This window comes from Bufo gargarizans, chromosome 1, assembly GCF_014858855.1.
Source record: "Bufo gargarizans isolate SCDJY-AF-19 chromosome 1, ASM1485885v1, whole genome shotgun sequence".
Classification (NCBI taxonomy): domain Eukaryota; kingdom Metazoa; phylum Chordata; class Amphibia; order Anura; family Bufonidae; genus Bufo; species Bufo gargarizans.
The window spans coordinates 635,419,522-635,440,737 of NC_058080.1; the positions used below are offsets into that span (position 1 = coordinate 635,419,522).

General features: G+C 42.8%; 1 protein-coding gene across 8 annotated transcripts in view; it reads right to left on the bottom strand.

Moving 5' to 3' along the window:
• Positions 1-21,216, bottom strand: part of CAST (calpastatin) — a 189,116-nt gene that overhangs the window by 77,610 nt on the left and 90,290 nt on the right. For all 8 annotated transcript variants that reach the window (XM_044275982.1, XM_044275983.1, XM_044275986.1 and 5 more), the window contains one exon: positions 799-843. In XM_044275982.1, the coding sequence (XP_044131917.1) occupies positions 799-843 (45 nt within the window). The remainder of the gene's footprint in view (positions 1-798; positions 844-21,216) is intronic.

The window sequence follows — 21,216 nt, forward strand, 5'->3', positions numbered from 1 at the left end:
AGAATGTATTGGCTCCAATGAGCTGAAGTTATTTACAGTAATAATTAATTCACAGAGACTTTGTGAAGTAATAACTTCAGCTCATCGGAGCCAATACATTCTAATACTATTACAACAAAATTTTATGCGAATCAACTTCGAATGAAGCATCCGAAGTCGATTCGCTCATCCCTAATTACCAGCATCCCCATACGCTGGGTCTCTTCAGACCTATACATATGTGGTATCGTTGTAATCGTACTGACCCAGAGAATGAAGGGTACAAATCACTTTTGCCGCAAAAGGGACAGTAAGGACAAAACCCGTAAAACCGTTTTTTTTTCCAATTCCACTGCATTTGGATTTTTTTCCCGCTACCCACTACATTGTATTCCATATTAAGTGGTGGCATTAGAAAGAACAACTTGTCCCGCAAAAAACAAGCCCTTATATGGATATGTGAATGGAAAAATAAAAACAGGTTGTGGCTCCAGGAAGATAGAAAAGAAAAAGAAAAACGGAAAAACAAAAAAAAATCCCTGGTATCCACAGGGTTAAAAGCTGTAAGGAAATGATCACTCATGATCTTCCAGGAGCTGCATAGCCTGGATTTCATTGAGCAAAGATTTTCGTACAGATTTCACCCATTGCAATGCAATGTTAAGGTACACACCCAAATCCGCAGTGAAAAGTCGGCCATATAACGTAATAATCATAACAGGATTTTACCAATCAGAAAGTAATAGGTTTATACGTTGATAGGCTCTATGGTGTGTGTGCGCCTAAAGAACACACATCCTGCAGACGGAAGCAAGTTACCTTAGTATCTGCTGGTTTCATAGTCCTTTCTTGTGACGTTGGTACCTACAAAACACAAAGAGAAAGTAATTTTGTTTATTGTCTTAGAGTGTAGATCAAAAATAATGTTGATGATAAATAAAGTAAAGGTTTTACAGTACTTCAAGGCTATAATATGGACACTTCCATACCATATGTGAAACCCGTACAGCAGAACAGGGATCCAGTTAGGGGGGCCCTATGTCACCTTATTAGATTTTATACTGCGCTAATGAAAGTCACGGATCATAATTACTGGTGGATTAAGAGAGAGACATAAGGGGGCACTCTACGATGAGCCACTGGAAAGCAAGGGGCTCACATACTATTATTAAATAGGGGCCCTTCTAGTGTCTGACACCCAATGTGCAAAGCTATGAAAACCATAAGAAAATTTGTGCAACTAGGTTTTGAGAAACAGTCTGTGCCTAATCTGACAAGGGGTGTGGTGTTGTGGAGGAGACATGGCCTAATATGTTTGTACCAAAATTGCACCTCAATTCTGGCGGAAGTTCTGCCTGAAAGTTCAGTCTCAATCAATAGTGGTATAAAGTTTCTAACCAGGTACCACATTCATCATCCAGCCTGTGATACATGTGGTTCAGGGCTAGACAGCCGGTCGATGTGTGTGCAGTATACCTAGCTAAGAGGAGATCTCCCAATCCTCTTTATTGTTTTGGGAGGCCAATTTTGAGACAAACTTAAGCCTCATCTTGGGCAGAAAATGCACAGGGTAAAAAGTCACATCTAAAGCCTCATTCACACGTCAGGGATTGTGAGCCAGAACCAGGAGAGGAGGCTACACTGAGATGAGGTAGAAGGGAAAGATCTGCTCCTGTTCTGTGTTTAGAGCCGCACCTGGTTTGGGCTCAAAATCACTGATGGAAACCACTGACCAAACACTGACTGTGTGAACGAGGCATAAAGTTGTGGCAACATTGCAAAAAAAAATATAATTGTCAAAATGTGACTTTTCACTCCCAAAAAATAAAAAAAATCTGCAAAGAAAGCAGACATGGTGAAGCTGTAAATACATTCTTTGCAAAAGCAGAGGTAAAGGGGTATTACCATCTTCAAGATCATAGTTGAGAAGTTTAGGCCTCATGCACACGACAGTTGTTCTGGTCTGCATCCGAGCCGCAGTTTTTGCGGCTCAGGTGCGGGCCCATTCACTTCAATGGGACCACAAAAGATGCGGACAGCACTCAGTGTTCTGTCCCCATCCATTGCTCAGTTCCGCGGCCCCGCAAAAGGCACACGGACGGCAAAAAAACGGAACGGTCGTGTGCATGAGCCTTACACTAAAGGCAAAGATACTTTTTGCAATTTGCTTTCATTATTTATAATGCACTTATTTTGAAAAATACCCTTCCCTCTTACCCCATTGTTGTCATGCGGCAACCCATAGATACGGCCACCACTCCATTGTCACATCTATGGGCCACGCTTGCGCAGACCACACTTACTTTTCACCCAGGCGGCCGGTCATTTACACAGGAACGCGCACGCTAGCAGCGCATGCGCTCATCTGGTTTCTTCTCTGCCGCTTCTGATACAGAGCCGCGCATGCTCTGTATGCAGTGCGGCCTTCCAAGCAAGCGGAGGAGAGAGGACGTGCCCATACGAGCGAGCGGCAGTACAGAGGATGTGCAGCATGTAACGGGCAGGATAACATCATTCTCTAATCCACCAACGATTTTATTTATTATAACCATCAAAGGGGGTTATCTATTTAGTGCAGGGACGCTGGGGACAATTTTTTATTTAGTGCAGAGATGCTGGGGACAATTTTATTTAGTGCAGAGACGCTGGGGACAATTGTAGCAGATCTGTATATGAAGTGATTCCAACACAGTGCTGGTAGTGGAGAGCAAAACAGATGTAGCATAGCTGTAAAAGAAGAGGTTCAGGGAAGACCGGTGTAGCAGTCTGGATATTTGGCGGTTCAGCCACAGTGCTAGCGGGAGAGAGAAATAGACAGATGTAGCAGAGCTGTATGTGAAGCAGTTCATCCACTGTGCTAGTGGGGGGAGACATGTAGCAGAGCTGTATATGAGGACGTTCAGCCACAGTGCTGGGGGGGGGAGAGATAAATAGACAGATTATCGCCTACAAAGCTCAAAGAGCAGCCACACAAGAGCAATTTTAATCAATTATTTCCTTTATTGGATATCCAAAAACATTGAATGGTATATCAGTTAAAACATATACAAAAACAGCACATAATGGGAACACTACGGTGTTACAAATAATTTGTATAAAAACAGAGTAAGCTCCAAACCAATAAGGGACTAGTATCCCCCCATACACAAATATAGAGCAGTATAGTGCCCCAAGAGGAAGCAATTCAGCAAAACGATCGTCGGGCGGCTGCTTCAGACCAGGGTCAGTAGGTATAAATTGCACTTGCACTTTAAATTGTGATCTTTTTCCCCCCGTTCCTTTTGCAGTCCCTGCCCAGTGTTGGCTGCACCCAGGTTCACACCCCTTTAATGTTTGGAGTGTTTATGTACTCATGCCCTGGATGCTATTACCACTATAGTTGCCCCACTGGGCTGATACTGCTCTATATTTGTGTATGGGGGGATACTAGTCCCTTATTGGTTTGGAGCTTACTCTGTTTTTATACAAATTATTTGTAACACCGTAGTGTTCCCATTATGTGCTGTTTTTGTATATGTTTTAACTGATATACCATTCAATGTTTTTGGATATCCAATAAAGGAAATAATTGATTAAAATTGCTCTTGTGTGGCTGCTCTTTGAGCTTTGTAGGCGATAATACGAATAACTCCATGCGAGATATTTATGAGATAGTGTTTTTTTTGGTGTTTTAATAAATAGACAGATGTAGCATAGCTGTATATGAAGTGATTCAAACACAATGCTGGTAGTGGAGAGAAAGACAGATGTAGCATAGCTGTATATAAAGCGGTTCAGGAAGACCGGTGTAGCAGAGCTGTATAGGAGGCGGTTCAGGCACAGTGGTAGTGGAAGAGAGAAATAGACAGATGTAGCAGAGCTGTAAGAGAAGAGATTCAGGGAAGACCGATGTAGCAGCGCTGTATATGCATCTATACAAGTAAAAGGTCTAGGGTTTATACACAATTGTAGTAGAGCCGCATTTCAAAAAAATCTGCATCACTGCTGGTCAGTGGGGGATGATCATGTTTTATGGGAGTCAAAAGCACAGATCATAAGGCTACTGGCTAACATGCTTGTGGGCTAATGTATAGTAGTGAATTATTGTTTTGCTGCACAGAATGGGTTTGTAAAAGGTAAGACAGGTTCTGTGTGTAAAACTGTATTAGACTGCAGGACAGAACATGTTACTGTCTACTGAGGTCACTGACCATAGCTCTCCGAGTGACGATTCCCCAGCAGGGGCCTCACAGACACTGCAGGCTGCCAGACTAATGACTCATACTATCCACATGGACGAGCACGCAAGGACTGAGTTCGCAGTGTGATGTCATACAGAGGTGTGGCCGGCCTTCACTCAAACTGCCTAAGCCCGCCCAGCCTTAGAAGCAGGAAACCAGGAAGTGAACAGCGTGAGGATCAAATAGCAAGATGGGAATAACCCTTTAAGACGCTGTAGCTCATAGCAGACATTAAAGGGGTTTTCTGAGATTTGGATATTTATTACCTATCCTCAGGATAGGTAAGCAATATAAAAATCTGGGACAACCCCTTTAAATTAAATGCAAACAGATCATTCCACATGCACCAGATTTGTTAAGAGGCATGTAACTTTTAGGAAAGCCTTCACACATGGTAGGTTTTGATGCAGAAATTTCTGCGACTGAAAATCAGAATTATACATGTGTATGGTGCTTGTAGAAAGCTAAGTGGGTCTTTTATTATTATCTGTCACAGATTCAGTTGTAAAGGGGATTTGCGGCTGAATTTGCGACTTTCCCCCACTCACTCCAGGTCTAAAAAAAGAGGGCATGGCGTGAGCGGGCTGGCCTGTCTCATTTATCATTTTCTATGCCTGATTTAGGCAAAGAAAATTATCTAAATCTACGCCAGCAAGAGAGCTGGCGTAGATTTAGGCCAGAAGTGGATGCGCCAAGCACAAGGGGTATTAAGACCAGCATCTAAAACATCAGCCTTAATAAATGACCCCATAGGTGTTTTCTGCCCAAACAACCCCATTCAGATGAACAGAACTGATTTTCAACAACTCTAAGGGCTTGTCTCACACGAGAGAGTCCATTGTGGGAATCACGCTCCGTGTGCAGGAGCGCACGGCATTATCATGATTTATAATGCTATGTGTCTCTGCTTGACCCTATTTCTACAGGATCATACTGACAGCTTTATGTCACTATGATTCTGTGGAAAAAAGGCCATGCAGAGACACATAGCATTATAAATCATGATAATGCCGTGCGCTCCTGCAAGTCCAGAGCGGAGGATCACACTCACACACGGAGCGCGATTCCCGCAATGGACTCGCTCGTGTGAAACAGCCCTATGGCTATTTCTACACAACGACATTTTGTCGCACGACAATTTTTATAATGATAGTCTATGGTGTCGCACTGCGACATGCTGCGAAGCGACAGTCACAAAAAATCCATTCGAGATGGATTTTTCTGCGACTGTCGCGTCGCAGTTGCAGCATGTCGCATTGCGACACCATAGACTATCATTATAAAAACTGTCGTGCAACATTGGTTCGACAAAATATTGTGTGAAAAATGTTGCAGTGTAGTTGTGCCCTATCTGCCGTGCGACACAGGTCGTCGTGTAGACCTAGCCTTAGGGTGCCTTCACATGCTGCAGATTTTGTTGCAGAAAAGTCTGCAACTTAAAATCAGTTCTATTCATTTAAATAGGGTAGCAAGCACATTGATTTCTGATTCAGGTGAATGGTACTGATTTTCAGTTGTGGAAAATTCTACAACAAAATCTGCAGTGTGAAGGCATCCTTACAGATTAGGCTACTTTCACACTTGCCTTTCCCTTTGACGGATCTCAAAAGCGGGGGGAAATGCATTGTCCCCATTTATTGTCAATGCCAGAATGCATTCCGTTCAGTTTGGTTGCATCTCCATCACAGACAGAACGACACTGCAAGCAGCATTTTTCTGTCCGCAATGTGGTGCGGAGCAAGACGGATCCGTCCTGACACACATTGTAAGTCAATGGGGACGGATCAGTTTTCTCTGACACAATAGAAAACAGATCCGTCCCCCGTAGACTTTCAATGGAGTTCATGATGGATCAGTGTTGGCTATTTTAGAAATACAACCGGATCCGTTCATAACGGATGCAGACTGTTGTATTATCATGACGGAAACGTTTTTGCTGATCCATGACGGAGCCAGCAAAAACGCTGGTGTGAAAGGGTCCTTATATGCAATTCTTGCAACTACCCTCTCAAATTTCATTGGTGCAAGATATGGGCCAATATGTTTCAATAGGAGAGGAAAGGTTTCGGGGGATACAATAATCTCTCAGAAACATACAAACTTGCACTCTGCTAATAATGGCAACGTAGACCAGCGTTCTAGTTCCTGTAAGTTTCCTTAATTAAAGAGAATATACTATAATATAGGACTGAAGAAAAGAGAAAATCCAGCTCTTGATAGCAGGGAATCCTTTATTCACAGCGGTATAAAAACTTCCACATAGCTCACAACTCTTCGGGATTCCCCACTGTTCAGTGATCTGCCACTAGACCTGAGTGGGCCCGACACTTGCCCTGCTTTGCCAGGTGCTGAGCCGGCCCTGCTTGTGAGCTATGTTCACTGCAATATGTGGGTTGTACCTGTCAAGTCCAGGATCCGCAAGCACATCTCGGATGTGCCACATTACAAAAACCGCAAACGTCTCTGCAGCTAGTTTGCATTTTGCAGTGGTACATGGTGGCGGCACCTCAGCTCTAACAGCACAAGGTATTGGAGATCATAGAAGGAAGCTACTGAATAGAGAAGCCTTTTGGATGTTTCAGTTGTCAACTTGTTTTCCTGCTGGGCTAAACAGAAGCCATGATTTGATATTGCAATACAATTGAGGTTTTTGTTTTTGCTCTGATTTCTGCCATTAGTTTTAAGCCACTCTTTTTTTTTTTTTCTTGTGATTTCTTTGGTAACATGTGTTCCAAATTTTAATCAGTAATTTTCTCTCTTTTCTTCAGTTTTGCATCAGCCGCGTCCAGGCTTCCTATGCGTGCTCTGGCAGGAGGAGGTGGTGAGAGCTGCCTTTTTTCTTCAATTATCTATGCTATAATATACTACGTTTCGCCATCCGTGACCCACTGCAACTCTCAGTGATAAAATATTGAGGCACTCAGTCTGAAGGTTTTGCAATTCAAATGTATTTATTTTTATTTTTTTCATTTTTCTGCTTCATCCATTTGCCCGTGGTATATTAAGGAATGACAGACTATTTCTGACCAGATGTTTCGGTCACGGTGGACCTTCATCAGTGGTCATGTTATCTGGAACAATATCAAATACATATTTAAGGTAGTTTTTATATAGATGGCAGAACATGAAGTCACATAAATACTAATATAACCTAACAAGACAATAAATAATCTACAAGCAATATTTGATAAAGTTATAGCAGCAGAGTGGATAGGCGTCCAGAGATTCGTAAAGACATATACGTATAAGTATAAATTCATGGAAAAATTCATATATTCATAGAGATCGAACATGATTATATGGGTATATGCAGGAAGAAAAGGGGGAAGAGCATGATTCTATGGGGATTTGACATGAAACATGATTGTATAGATTGTGGTCGTGTCGTCTATGTCGATCTCTATGAATATATGAATTTTTCCATGAATTTATACTTATACGTATATGTCTTTACGAATCTCTGGACGCCTATCCACTCTGCTGCTATAACTTTATCAAATATTGCTTGTAGATTATTTATTGTCTTGTTAGGTTATATTAGTATTTATGTGACTTCATGTTCTGCCATCTATATAAAAACTACCTTAAATATGTATTTGATATTGTTCCAGATAACATGACCACTGATGAAGGTCCACCGTGACCGAAACATCTGGTCAGAAATAGTCTGTCATTCCTTAATATACCACGGGCAAATGTATTTTTTTCATTTTTCTGCATCATCCATTTGAATTCAAAACCTTCAGACTGAATGCCTCAATATTTTATCGCTTGGATACGGCCTAATAAGCCCTTGATCGGCACCGGTGATACTTCTTGAACAGAGTGCGGTTCCTCATTTTTCTACAGACCACTGCAACTCTCAGGGAAAGGCTGTCAAGCTCAGAAACAATTGGCAGTCTGATATGTCTACTTTCTGCCAGAGAATGTCCCCCCTCCCAAAAAAAAAAAAAAAAAAAAAAGGCTTAATATATCATATATGACTCCAGTAACAGCATCATTTCATCAGCAAAGCAGGTTAGCTTGATCTCCCAGCTAATCATCTTAATTCCACCATAAACATCACAGGTCACAAAATGTTTGGCTAATGGCTCTAAAGCAATATCACAGGAAAGCAGAGATACCAGCTCCCCCTGTCCTGCCCCTTCTGGAGATGCACGAGGGCAGACAGGGGTGTATATTTTGGCCATCTGGTCCAATACCATCTCACATCCAGTCTCAGGTGGCTAACAGTCTCTAATTTGCATGAAAGAACTTTTAAAAACAACTAATTGTTAGACACAAATCAATCAAGACTCTGAGGTTGGTTTTACTTAACAGCTCAAAAGATGGAAAACCGGAAAAAATGCACCGCAACTGCAAAATTTTTTTAAAAAAAAAACGCAGCGGACATGATGTGGACGCAATATGTAAACCTGGCCTGACACCAACAAAAGAACTGTGCAGACAATATTAACCCTCTGTAAATACATCTAAGCTAAATGGCCAAGGAAAATGTCTGACAGAACATTCCAAAAACCTGGTCAGATGTAAAACCTTTAGATGGCCTTATGACTAAAGTGCCCGCCACTGCGGTAGATGTCTTACTATACCAAAAGGTTTTCCCACCAGAAAGAAAATGTTTAATAAATCTAATCAAGGACAACTTTTGTAGACCATGAAGTCACTAAATGTGAACTTTTTAGGAAACCAATAGTACCTACACCAATATCCTCAGGCTGAACAAAAATATAAAGACACCACATATGTAATTAGATGAAACGTGTGGTCTCTTAGGTTTTATCTCGTGCTTCTCTTGCGGTCACTCCCACATAACACCATCCTGTCAGGCACCGCACAATTTCGGGGACTTCTTAGTGCGGCAGTATTTGACCATTAGGCATGCCTCTGTTTGACCATAGGAGCATGGAAATAGCAACCTCACCTCTTCAGATCACAAAATGCTGTGACCTTTCTTTAGTGGTCAGACTCCCTCTCACAAGCATACAACTGTCTACAGAGTTAAAAAATGTTGTCTTTTGTCATAGAACCTAAACGGTTATTTCCATCTTCAAAAACCATCACATCGTGTTCTTCGCTGCACCCATGCCATTTGCTGGGCTAGACACTGCTGCATGTCTCTCAGGGTTGCCAACCGTCCAGAAAATTATGGACAGTCCATAAAAATAGGCGACTTTTTTCCTGAGTCAGTGAAAAAAAAAAAAAAGATGTGTCAGTTGAGGTTGGTGGCACTTGACTAGATTATTTTGGTGGTAATTATCATAATTTAAGTCAAGTCAATGGGGCCATGCTGCAGACCCCTGCACAGCTTGTGGCTGGAGGGCCAAAATGCAGAAATCTCTTTGAAGGGGATGCAGAGAAAATCAGCACTACGACCATTTCATTTTCAGGGTATTTTGGACCGTCATTGATCGCAGACTAATGCCATCACTTTGTGAGATTAGAATAACCTTGTAAAGGGATTGTGTGATGAAGACAGGTGCTCCTCTAAAGACAGCCCTGTTAATGATCACTTCACCCCCAGCCATTAGCTATTTCTACCAGAAGATGCTTCAGCTGGTTAGACTTTTCTTTTTGCTAAAGTGCAGATTGAGGAGGAAAAACTAGATTTTTTTGTTTTAGCACAAGACTAACATAACAAAATGTGAAAGAGTGTGAAGAGTTTCTAAACGTACGGTATACTGCAGACGTGTGAACAAAAATGATTCAGGGCCAGGAAAAAAGCAATCCATCGACTATCAGCATGTGGAGATGTTGAAAACAATAGAATAGAAACAGAAATTGCTGGTATATCAGACGGACCCATCCATTTTCATTCTACAACGTGTGAGCTTTATTCACACACCAGACTAGAAAACCCTTTCTTGAGATGATTCACCAGAGATTATATTATGGAGATGATGTTACATGGTCCGTCCACCGCTTAGTTTAGTGTTATAGTTGTGTTATGTCCTCATCCTTCAGCTTTATGCCAATAGAACAAGTATAAATGTGAGTTTGTTACCAAGCTCCAGATCCTGTTCCAAGTTCACGAAGAGAACAGGACATTCCTGACACTTATAAAATGTTGTGCCCACATAACTGGAACGAGGGCATGGACTGTCACATCTCCAGCGTTATTACTAACCTGCAACAAAATGTGAATGCCTATGCAGCTATGCAATTCATTGGAAGTAGTTATTTGTTCTAGTAGAATCCAGAAAAGCAGATGACAGCCTAGTCCGATGCAGAATCCATACTTAAAACTGTCACAGTAACATCCAGCTTGATTATGTGGATATGGTTATAAATAGGAGCCAAAGCAGAATGGTGCTATAATTATAGAGGAAATGTAATAGGAGAGGACATCATCTTAAACTAACAGTAGAAGAGCAGTAGAGGAACATCTAACCTGATGAGTCAACTTGGACCTAAGCTTGACTTTCTTTTTATACGATTCTGTATTTGATATTATAATCTTGTACTAGCATACACTACTGCTTGGTTAGATTGTTCCAATTACTTTTCTAACGCCTCTATGAAAATCCCTACATGCTACATTCCCCATCTCTATGACACTACCCTTGTCTGAGGCCTGCCCTGTCCTACTGCCTCCCACTTGATTAGTACTCCATATTTCCAGCTATATTCATGCCGCAGAACTGTTTTTTGTAAAAGCATGGTCGACTTTCAGACTCCATTTATGTGCTGCGCCAATTGTTTAAAGATTCTTCTTCACCATGTGTCCACTTCTCCTATGTAGACCTCTGCATCTCCATGGTAACAGACTACAAACAAGCCATGTGTAGTCTGATTATGCAGTTACATTCCCATCCATTTGTTCCTTGCATTTGCTAATACACAGGACAGACAAATTACAGACTAAATTTGGCGCCAGATTTATCAAAGCCCGGCTGCATACACTGAGCTATGATAACCAGGCACAATATTAGGTGCTGCTCCCGATTTATGGTGAAGCGTACGCCTCATCAAAACCTAGGCACAGCAGCCAACAGTGTGTGACTGAACAGAAATCTACGCCAGCCACTGAAAACTAGTGTTAAAGATGATAATTGTGGTGGGTTGACGGCCCTGCCCCCTTCCCACCCCACCACCCTCCTTTTTCGGAAAGTGATGAGACTGGTGGAGTAATGGCACTTGCACAAAAAGTTGAAAAAGATGCAGTTTGTGCCTTTTTTTACACCAGATAACTGGTGTAATCTAATGATAAGTGTGGGCGATAGTTCGCACGTAGTCTGTTAACATTGTGGGGCACAGTTCTGTCTAAAAGGTTTGACACAAAACCATTATTTTTTTTTTTTATTAAAACGATTTTCAGTGTTGCTTTTATTATTAAACTATAGCCATAGGGAAAATGTGCTTGTAACTTCATTTGTGGAAATCTGCAGTTGTACTAGAACTGCATGGTGCTCCCTAATAGGCATCTGGGAGGTCCTGCAGGGGTGACTGGTCACAGATGTAATCATTTTACACCCACTCTTCCTTCATTGACACCCTGGTCAGCTTGCCTTGTATAATAAGTTATATAATGTAAATCAATGAGAGAACATATAGGCTGGGTGCACTCATTCTCTATTAATGGATAACTGGATGTTAATCAACGCCTAATGATAAGGTCTACAGACTCCAAATAGCCTTCACTTCTGGCTTATAGGTAACATAGGTGTTACAGGAGAGCTGGGGAGATCTTTTTTGGGTACAGGAGAATAGTCTGTAAGATTGACTGGAGAAGCCCATGAGATCAGATCAATGAATGGCTCTAGCTTGGCTGATGATGAGATTAGTTGCTAGCATACACTATATCTAACACATAGAACGTTAACCTCTTAGGTCCCCTTTACCATAGGCGAGTTTTCCGCGCGGGTGCAATGCGTGAGGTGAACGCATTGCACCCGCACTGAATTCGAACCCATTCACTTTAATGGGGCTGTGCAGATGAGCGGCGATTTTCACGCATCACTTGTGACAATCGCAGCATGTTCTATATTCTGCATTTTTCGCATAACGCAGGCCCCATAGAAATTAATGGGGCTGCGTGAAAATCGCAAACATCTGTAAGCAAGTGCGATTTTCACGCATGGTTGCTAGGAGATGATAGGGATGAGCAACCCAGGACCCCATTAAAGTGTATTCACTGTATTATTTTCCCGTATAACATGGTTATACGGGAAAATAATAGCATTCTTAATACAGAATGCATAGTACAATAGGGCTGGAGGGGTTAAAAAAATATATATATATAATTTAACTTCTTTCTTCAGGACCTGGGTAAAGGACCTTTGATGACATCATTGCGCTCATCACATGGTCCATCACCATGGTGATGGATCATGTGACGGACCATGTGATGAGCGCAGTGACGTCACCACAGGTCCTTTTCCTCACAGATCAGGAAAGAAGAAGACAGAAGAGATGCCGGCTGCGCGAACAAGTGGATTAAGGCGAGTTAAATTTTTTAAAAAAATTTTAAACCCCTCCAGCGCTATTTTAGTAAGCATTCTGTATTAAGAATGCTATTATTTTCCCTTATAACCATGTTATAAGGGAAAATAATATAATGATTGGGTCCCCATCCCGATCATCTCCTAGCATCCGCGTGTGAAAATCGCACCACATCCGCACTTGCTTGCGGATGCTTGCAATTTTCACGCAGCCCCATCCACTTCTACGGGGCCTATGTTGCGTGAAAAACTATGGGGCCTATTCCTGCGTAAGTTGAACGCATTGCACCCGCACTGAATCCAGACCCATTCATTTCTATGGGGCTGTGCACATGAGCTGTGATTTTCACGCATCACTTGTGCATTGCGTGAAAATCGCAGCAAGTTCTATATTCTGCTTTTTTCACGCAACGCAGGCCTCATAGAAGTGAATGGGGCCGCGTGAAAATCGCAAGCATCCGCAAGCAAGTGCGGATGCGGTGCGATTTTCACGCATGGTTGCTAAGTGACGATCGGGATGGAGACCCGATCTGTATTATTTTCCCTTATAGCATGGTTATAAGGGAAAATAATAGCATTCTGAATACAGAATGCAAAGTGAAATTGTGATGGAGGGGTTAAAAAAATAAATAAATAACTCACCGAGTCCACTTGATTGCGTAGTTGCAGATCTCTGTCTTCTTCTGTAATGTTGAGCTGCCAGCTAAGGACCTGTAGTGACGTCACATCACATGATCCAATCACATGGTCCCTCACCATGGTGATGAACCATGTGATTGGACCATGTGATGAGCACAGTGATGTCATCAAAGGTCCTATTCCTGTGCACAGCAAAGAAGAAGACAGAAGAGATGCCGGCTGCTCGATCAAGTGGATTAAGGTGAGTTAAATGATTATTATTATTTTTAACCCCTCCAGCCCTATTTTACTAAGCATTCTGTATTAAGAATGCTATTATTTTCCCTTATAACCATGTTATAAGGGAAAATAATACAATCTACAGAACACCTAACCCAAACCGAACTTCTGTGAAGAAGTTCGGGTACCAAACATGTCGATTTCTCTCACGCAAAACGCATTACAATGTTTTGCACTCGCGCGGAAAGATTGCGCATTTTCCCGCAACGCACCCGCATCTTATCCGGGCAAAAAACATGGCGCCCGTGTGAAAGAGGCCTTAGGGTGCTATTTCTTAGTCACACACTGCTTCAATTGTGTTTCTTTCCGACTTTCTATAGAGGCATTTATGGGGACAACGCCTAAAAAAAAGGCCTCACCCACAGCATGGTGCAATTTGAACAAAATTCCAAGTCACAAAAAATATTACAACAAACAGAATGTTTGTAGTGAGTTTTAGCCTTTACTTTTGACCAACATTGTAACATTTGGCCACAGTGGTTTGTACAACGACAAAAATAAGCTGTGTTTCTCTTGTGATTCAACTAAACCATACTTACTTCACCATATAACCCTAACGCTGGGTTCAGACCTGAGCGTTCTGAAACGAGCGCTCTGTATGCGCGATTGTACGGGCGTTTACAATCGCGCATACAGAGACAGGGGTGCACACATTGTCGCGCGTTCCCGAATATCTATGTGCGGGAACGCGCGACAAACGCCCAAAAAAAAGCTCAAGCACTTGTTTGAGCGTCGGGCGTTTTACAGCGCGATCGTACGCGCTGTAAAACGCCCAGGTGAGAACCATTCCCATAGGGAATCATTGGTTCTTGCCTGTTGTGCGTTTTACAGCGCGTAGGAACGCGCTGTAAAACGCTCAGGTGTGAACCCAGCCTAAGGCCACCTGCACACGGGTGCGGGTGAACGCACAAAGGGATCTGTACAAATTTCAGTGCGGATTTATGTGCAGCGTATTCGCACCAAAATCCGCAATGTCTAACATTGTTTTTTGTTGTGGATTTGATGCGGCTTTGCTACAGATATCACCGTTCCATTGAAAAGGGTGAAATCCGCAGCTAAAACCACAAACATAATTGACATGCTGTGGATTTTGAAATCCGCGTGGCAGGTCAATTTCAGCTTGGAAAAATCTGCAAATTGACTATGAGATTTGTATAATCTTATACCCTATGTTGGTTGTGTAATACTCTGCAGTTTATCTGCACGTGAATCCGCGTGGAGAAACCACACGTATTCGGCAACGTGTGCAGGTGGCCTAAGGATGCATGAGCACAGTGCAGATTTATAGGCAAAGAATTTGCATGAAATCCACACCAAAACCGCACAGAAAACTGCACTATACATCACAGTTTTAGCCTACATGCACACGAACGTGGTTTGGTTCCGCATCTGAGCCGCATTTTTTGCGGCTCGGGTGCGGACACATTCACTTCAATGGGGCCTCAAAAGATGCGGACAGCACTCCAGTGTGCTGTACGCATCCGTTGCTCCGTTCCGTAGCCTCACAAAAAAAATAATTAGAACATGACCCATTCTTGTCCGTTTTGCGGACAAGGATAGGCATTGTTACAATGGATCAGCAAAAAAAATAAAAAGGATGCCATACGTAAGTCATCCATTTTTTGGGCGGATCCGCTATTTGCAGACCGCAAAACACAAACGTTCATTTGCATGTAGGCTTAGTGCATTTTTTTTATACAGATTTTAGTGTGGATTTTTCTGTTTATGTTAACAAACTTATTAAAGTCTATATGACCGTTGTTGTTTTGCGGTCCGTTTTTCACGGATCCGTTGTTCCGCATCTGAGGTTTTTTTCTCACCGATTTAAGTCCTCTTCCGTTCTATTATTGCACAAAACATATCCGTATGGTTTCCATATTTGATCAGTTTTTTGCGGATCGGAATCGGAAACAGTAACTTATTAATCACCAAACACATGAGCAATATGGGCTGGGCATAGCATTTCTACAGTATGAATCCGCAAAATACGGATGAAATACGGATGACATACAGATGTGTTCCATGTGCGTTCCGTATTTTTTGCGGACCTATTGACTTGAATGGGGCCTTGGACCGTGATTTGCGGACAATAATAGTGCATGCGCTACTTTTTTGCAGAACGGAAATACGGAAAGCACACGGACCACATACGGTCCGCAAAAAAAAAAAAAGAAACGAACACGGAAAGAAAATACGTTCATGTGCATGAGGCCTTGGCTGTGGTTTTTCTGCTAGAAAATCTGTATCTAACAACTGCAATCAATCTGCATCGAGTGCAGGTAGTCTTAGGCCCCTTTCACACGAGCAAGTCCCACTCATCGGACTCGCAATGTGCGTCAGCGAGAGCACCCATCCTGACCTCCCAGTACTGCCGGGGTCACATAGCATTATATTGATTTATGATGCTATGTAACCCTTAGAGGTCTGGAATGTATTAGATAACACTGACATAATGTCAGTGTTATCCAATACATTCCTGAACTATTTAATATACACTACAATATAGTGCCCGTATAATGAAGTCGATGAACAAGCGAACTCTCTCGGCTGATCAGGATGACAGATGCCCGATTATCGGCAGCACATCTCTCTGTGTAATCGGGGACATGCTGCTGATGATCGGCAGAACTGCCTGTGTAATATGCGGGTGGATGTGTTATTGTCTATTGCCATTCATCCTGATCTAATATAGGGCAGGGTAATCGGGCGTTTAGTTTGGTTCACTAGAAGATACAGTATGTACATGTTACCATTATATCTTTCTGTGTTTAGGATCCACTCCTGGTTTTGACATAAAAATAAAAAAGGAGAAGAAAAAAACAGACAAAAATTCTGACAAAAACGATGGACATCTCATGGGAACCGGACAGACACAATATACATCAATGCCGTCCGTTGGGCACAACTGGTATTTGTTGGGGATCCGGCACTTCTCTCATAAACAGAAGCCAGAAAACTTATGTGAACAGACGTGCTACAATACTCATTGCCATAAGACGTTTCATGGCAGAGCTCTCATGGAAGTCACATTTGGTCCACAGATGCCTAGTAGAACATCACAGCATATATTTTTACACATACGCAATAGTCAGATGTATGGCCTTATATATACAGGTCCTTCTAAAAAAAAATAGCATATTGTGATAAAGTTCATTATTTTCTGTAATGTACTGATAAACATTAGACTTTCATATATTTTAGATTCATTACACACAACTGAAGTAGTTCAAGCCTTTTATTGTTTTAATATTGATGATTTTGGCATACAGCTCATGAAAACCCAAATTTCCTATCTAAAAAAATTTGCATATTTAATCCGACCAATAAAAGAAGTGTTTTTAATACAAAAAAAGTCAACCTTCAAATAATTATGTTCAGTTATGCCCTCAATACTTGGTGGGGAATCCTTTTGCAGAAATGACTGCTTCAATGCGGCGTGGCATGGAGGCAATCAGCCTGTGGCACTGCTGAGGTGTTATGGAGGCCCAGGATGCTTTAAGCTCATCCAGAGTGTTGGGTCTTGCGTCTCAACTTTCTCTTCCCAATATCCCACAGATTCTCTATGGGGTTCAGGTCAGGAGAGTTGGCAGGCCAATTGACCACAGTAATACCATGGTCAGTAAACCATTTACCAGTGGTTTTGGCACTGTGAGCAGGTGCCAGGTCGTGCTGAAAAATGAAATCTTCATCTCCATAAAGCTTTTCAGCAGATGGAAGCATGAAGTGCTCCAAAATCTCCTGATAGCTAGCTGCATTGACCCTGCCCTTGATAAAACACAGTGGACCAACACCAGCAGCTGACATGGCACCCCAGACCATCACTGACTGTGGGTACTTGACACTGGACTTCAGGCATTTTGGCATTTCCCTCTCCCCAGTCTTCCTCCAGACTCTGGCACCTTGATTTCCGAATGACATGCAAAATTTGCTTTCATCCGAAAAAAGTACTTTGGACCACTGAGCAACAGTCCAGTGCTGCTTCTCTGTAGCCCAGGTCAGGCGCTTCTGCCGCTGTTTCTGGTTCAAAAGTGGCTTGACCTGGGGAATGCGGCACCTGTAGCCCATTTCCTGCACACGCCTGTACACGGTGGCTCTGGATGTTTCTACTCCAGACTCAGTCCACTGCTTCCACAGGTCCCCCAAGGTCTGGAATCGGTCCTTCTCCACAATCTTCCTCAGGGTCCGGTCACCTCTTCTCGTTGTGCAGCGTTTTCTGCCACACTTTTTCCTTCCCACAGACTTCCCACTGAGGTGCCTTGATACAGCACTCTGGGAACAGCCTATTCGTTCAGAAATTCTTTCTGTGTCTTACCCTCTTGCTTGAGGGTGTCAATGATGGCCTTCTGGACAGCAGTCAGGTCGGCAGGCTTACCCATGATTGCGGTTTTGAGTAATGAACCAGGCTGGGAGTTTTTAAAAGCCTCAGGAATCTTTTGCAGGTGTTTAGAGTTAATTAGTTGATTCAGATGATTAGGTTAATAGCTCGTTTAGAGAACCTTTTCATGATATGCTAATTTTATGAGATAGGAATTTGGGGTTTTCATGAGCTGTATGCCAAAATCATCAATATTAAAACAATAAAAGGCTTGAACTACTTCAGTTGTGTGTAATGAATCTAAAATATATGGAAGTCTAATGTTTATCAGTACATTACAGAAAATAATGAACTTTATCACAATATGCTAATTTTTTTAGAAGGACCTGTATATATACACACACACACAAATACAATATGTACTGGTATACATCATTAAGATATATACACACACACACATACAGTATATACCGGTATATATCAGTATAATATATACAGTATATACTGGTATATATCAGTATGATATATATACACATTAGTATGATATATATATATATAGACACACAAAGTATATACTCGTATATACATATATATATATATATATATCAGTATACATTAGTATGAGATATATATATATATATATATATATATATATATATATATATATACACACACACACACACACACACAGTGACGCTGTGTGTGACGTCAGGTCCTGCAATGCATGCTGGGAAGAAGACACCTGCGGACTGCCGCCCGACTCGCCGAGCACCCTGCAGGAATGGTAAGTACAGAGATTCTTCTGGGGGGGGGGGATCTATTTGCAAAGGATGACCATGGGGGTTGGGGCTGATGGCACTGGCTCTGGGGGACATATGGCAGATGATGGCAAATTCCATGGGGCTTGGGGCTGATGGCACTGGCTCTGGGGGACATATGGCAGATGATGACAAATGCCACATGGGGCTTGTATTTTTTGTATACATACAGAAGAAAATAATATATCGCAATATATATCGCATATGCTTCAAATTATATCGCAATATAGATAATAGCCCATATCGCCCACGCCTATACCGGTATACATCAGTAGGATATATATACACATACAGTATATAACTGTATACATCAGTAGGATACAGTGTGAGGAACAGAAGTATTTGCGATTTTCCAAGTTCTCCCACTTAGAAATCATGGAGGGGTCTGAAATTCACATTGTAGGTGCATTCCCACAGAGACAGAATAAAAAAAAAAAGGAAATCACATTGTATGATTTTTTTAAGAATTTATTTGTCTTGCACTGCTGAACATAAGTATTTGAACACCTGAGAAACAGCAAGAATTCTGGCTCTCAAAGACCTGTAACGCTGGGTTCACACCTGAGCGTTTTACAGCGCGTTCCTACGCGCTGTAAAACGCACAACAGGCAAGAACCAATGATTCCCTATGGGAATGGTTCTCACCTGGGCGTTTTACAGCGCGTACGATCGCGCTGTAAAACGCCCGACGCTCAAACAAGTGCTTGAGCTTTTTTTTGGGCGTTTGTCGCGCGTTCCCGCACATAGATTTTCGGGAACGCGCGACAATGTGTGCACCCCTGTCTCTGTATGCGCGATTGTAAACGCCCGTACAATCGCGCATACAGAGCGCTCGTTTCAGAACGCTCAGGTGTGAACCCAGCGTTACTGTGCCTTCAAAAAGTCCACCTCCACTCCACTCATTAATCTAACTTAGTAGTACCTGTCTATGCTCTTTAAAGACCCCTGTCCACCCCACAGTCAGTCAGACGCCAACTACTACCATTGCCAAGACCAAAGAGATGTCAAAAGACATCAGAGACAAAATTGTGGACCTCCACAAGGCTGGAAAGGGCTACGGGGCAATTGCCAAGCAGCTTGGTGAAAATAGATCTGGAAGAGGCTAAAGACGACTGTCAGTCTCCCTCGGACTAGGGCTCCATGCAAGATCTCACCTCGTGGGGTATCACTGATGATAAGAAAGGTGAGGAATAAGCCCAGAACTACAAGGGAGGAGCTGGTCAATGACATGAAGAGAGCTGGGACCACAGTTTCAAAGGTCACTGTCGGTAGAACACTACGCCGTCATGGTTTCAAATCATGCATTGCACGGAAGGTTCCCCTGCTCAAGTCATCACATGTTCAGGCCCGTCTGAAGTTTGTCAATGACCATCTGGATGATCCAGAGGAGGCATGGGAGAAAGTCATGTGGTCAGATGAGACCAAAGTAGAACTTTTTGGTCTAAACTTCACTCGTTGTGTTTGGAGGAAAAAGAAGGAAGAGTTGCATCCTTAGGGCTCTTTCACATCTGCGTTCTTTTCTTCCGACAGAGTTCCGTCGTCGGGGCTCTATGCCGGAAGAATACTGATCAGTTTTATCCTAATGCATTCTGAATGGAGTGAAATCCGTTCAGGATGCATCAGGATGTCTTCAGTTCCGGAACGGAACGTTTTTTGGCCGGAGAAAATATTGCAAAAAATCCTGAAGACTTGCCGCAAGGCCGGATCCGGAATTAATGCCTATTGAAAGGCATTGATCCGGATCCGGCCTTAAGCTAAACGTCGGAGCAGCATACTTACAGTCCGTGCGGCTCCCGGGGCGCTCCAGAGTGACGTCAGGGCGCCCCAAGTGCATGGATCACGTGATCGCATGGCACGTCATCCATGCGCATGGGGCGCTCTGACGTCATAGTATACCGCTCCCCCGCTCCTACTATGGCAACCAGGACTTTAATAGCGTCCTGGCTGCCATAGTAACACTGAAAGCATTTTGAAGACGGATCCGTCTTCAAATGCTTTCAGTACACTTGCGTTTTTCCAGATCCGGCGTGTAATTCCGGCAAGTGGAGTACATGCCGGATCCGGACAGCGCAAGTGTGAAAGAGGCCTAAGAACACCATCACTACTGAATCATGGGGGTAGTAACATCATGCTTTGGGGGTGCTTTTCTGCAAAGAGGACAGGACGACTGCAGTGTATTAAGGAGAGGATGAATGCGGCCATTTATTTATTGTGAGATTCTGAGCATCAACCTCCTTCCCTCAGAGGTCCGAGCATTGAAGATGGGCCGTGGCTGAGTCTTCCAACATGACAACGACCCGGAGCACACAGCCAGGATAACCAAGGAGTGGCTCCGTAAGAAGCATATCAAGGTTCTGGAGTGGCCTAGCCAGTCTCCAGACCTAAATCCAATAGAACATCTTTGGAGGGAGCTGAAACTCTGTGTTGCTCAGCGACAGCCCCGAAACCTGACAGATCTAAAGGAGATCTCTGTGGAGGAGTGGGCCAAAATCCCAGGTGCAGTGTGTGCAAACCTGGTCAAGAAC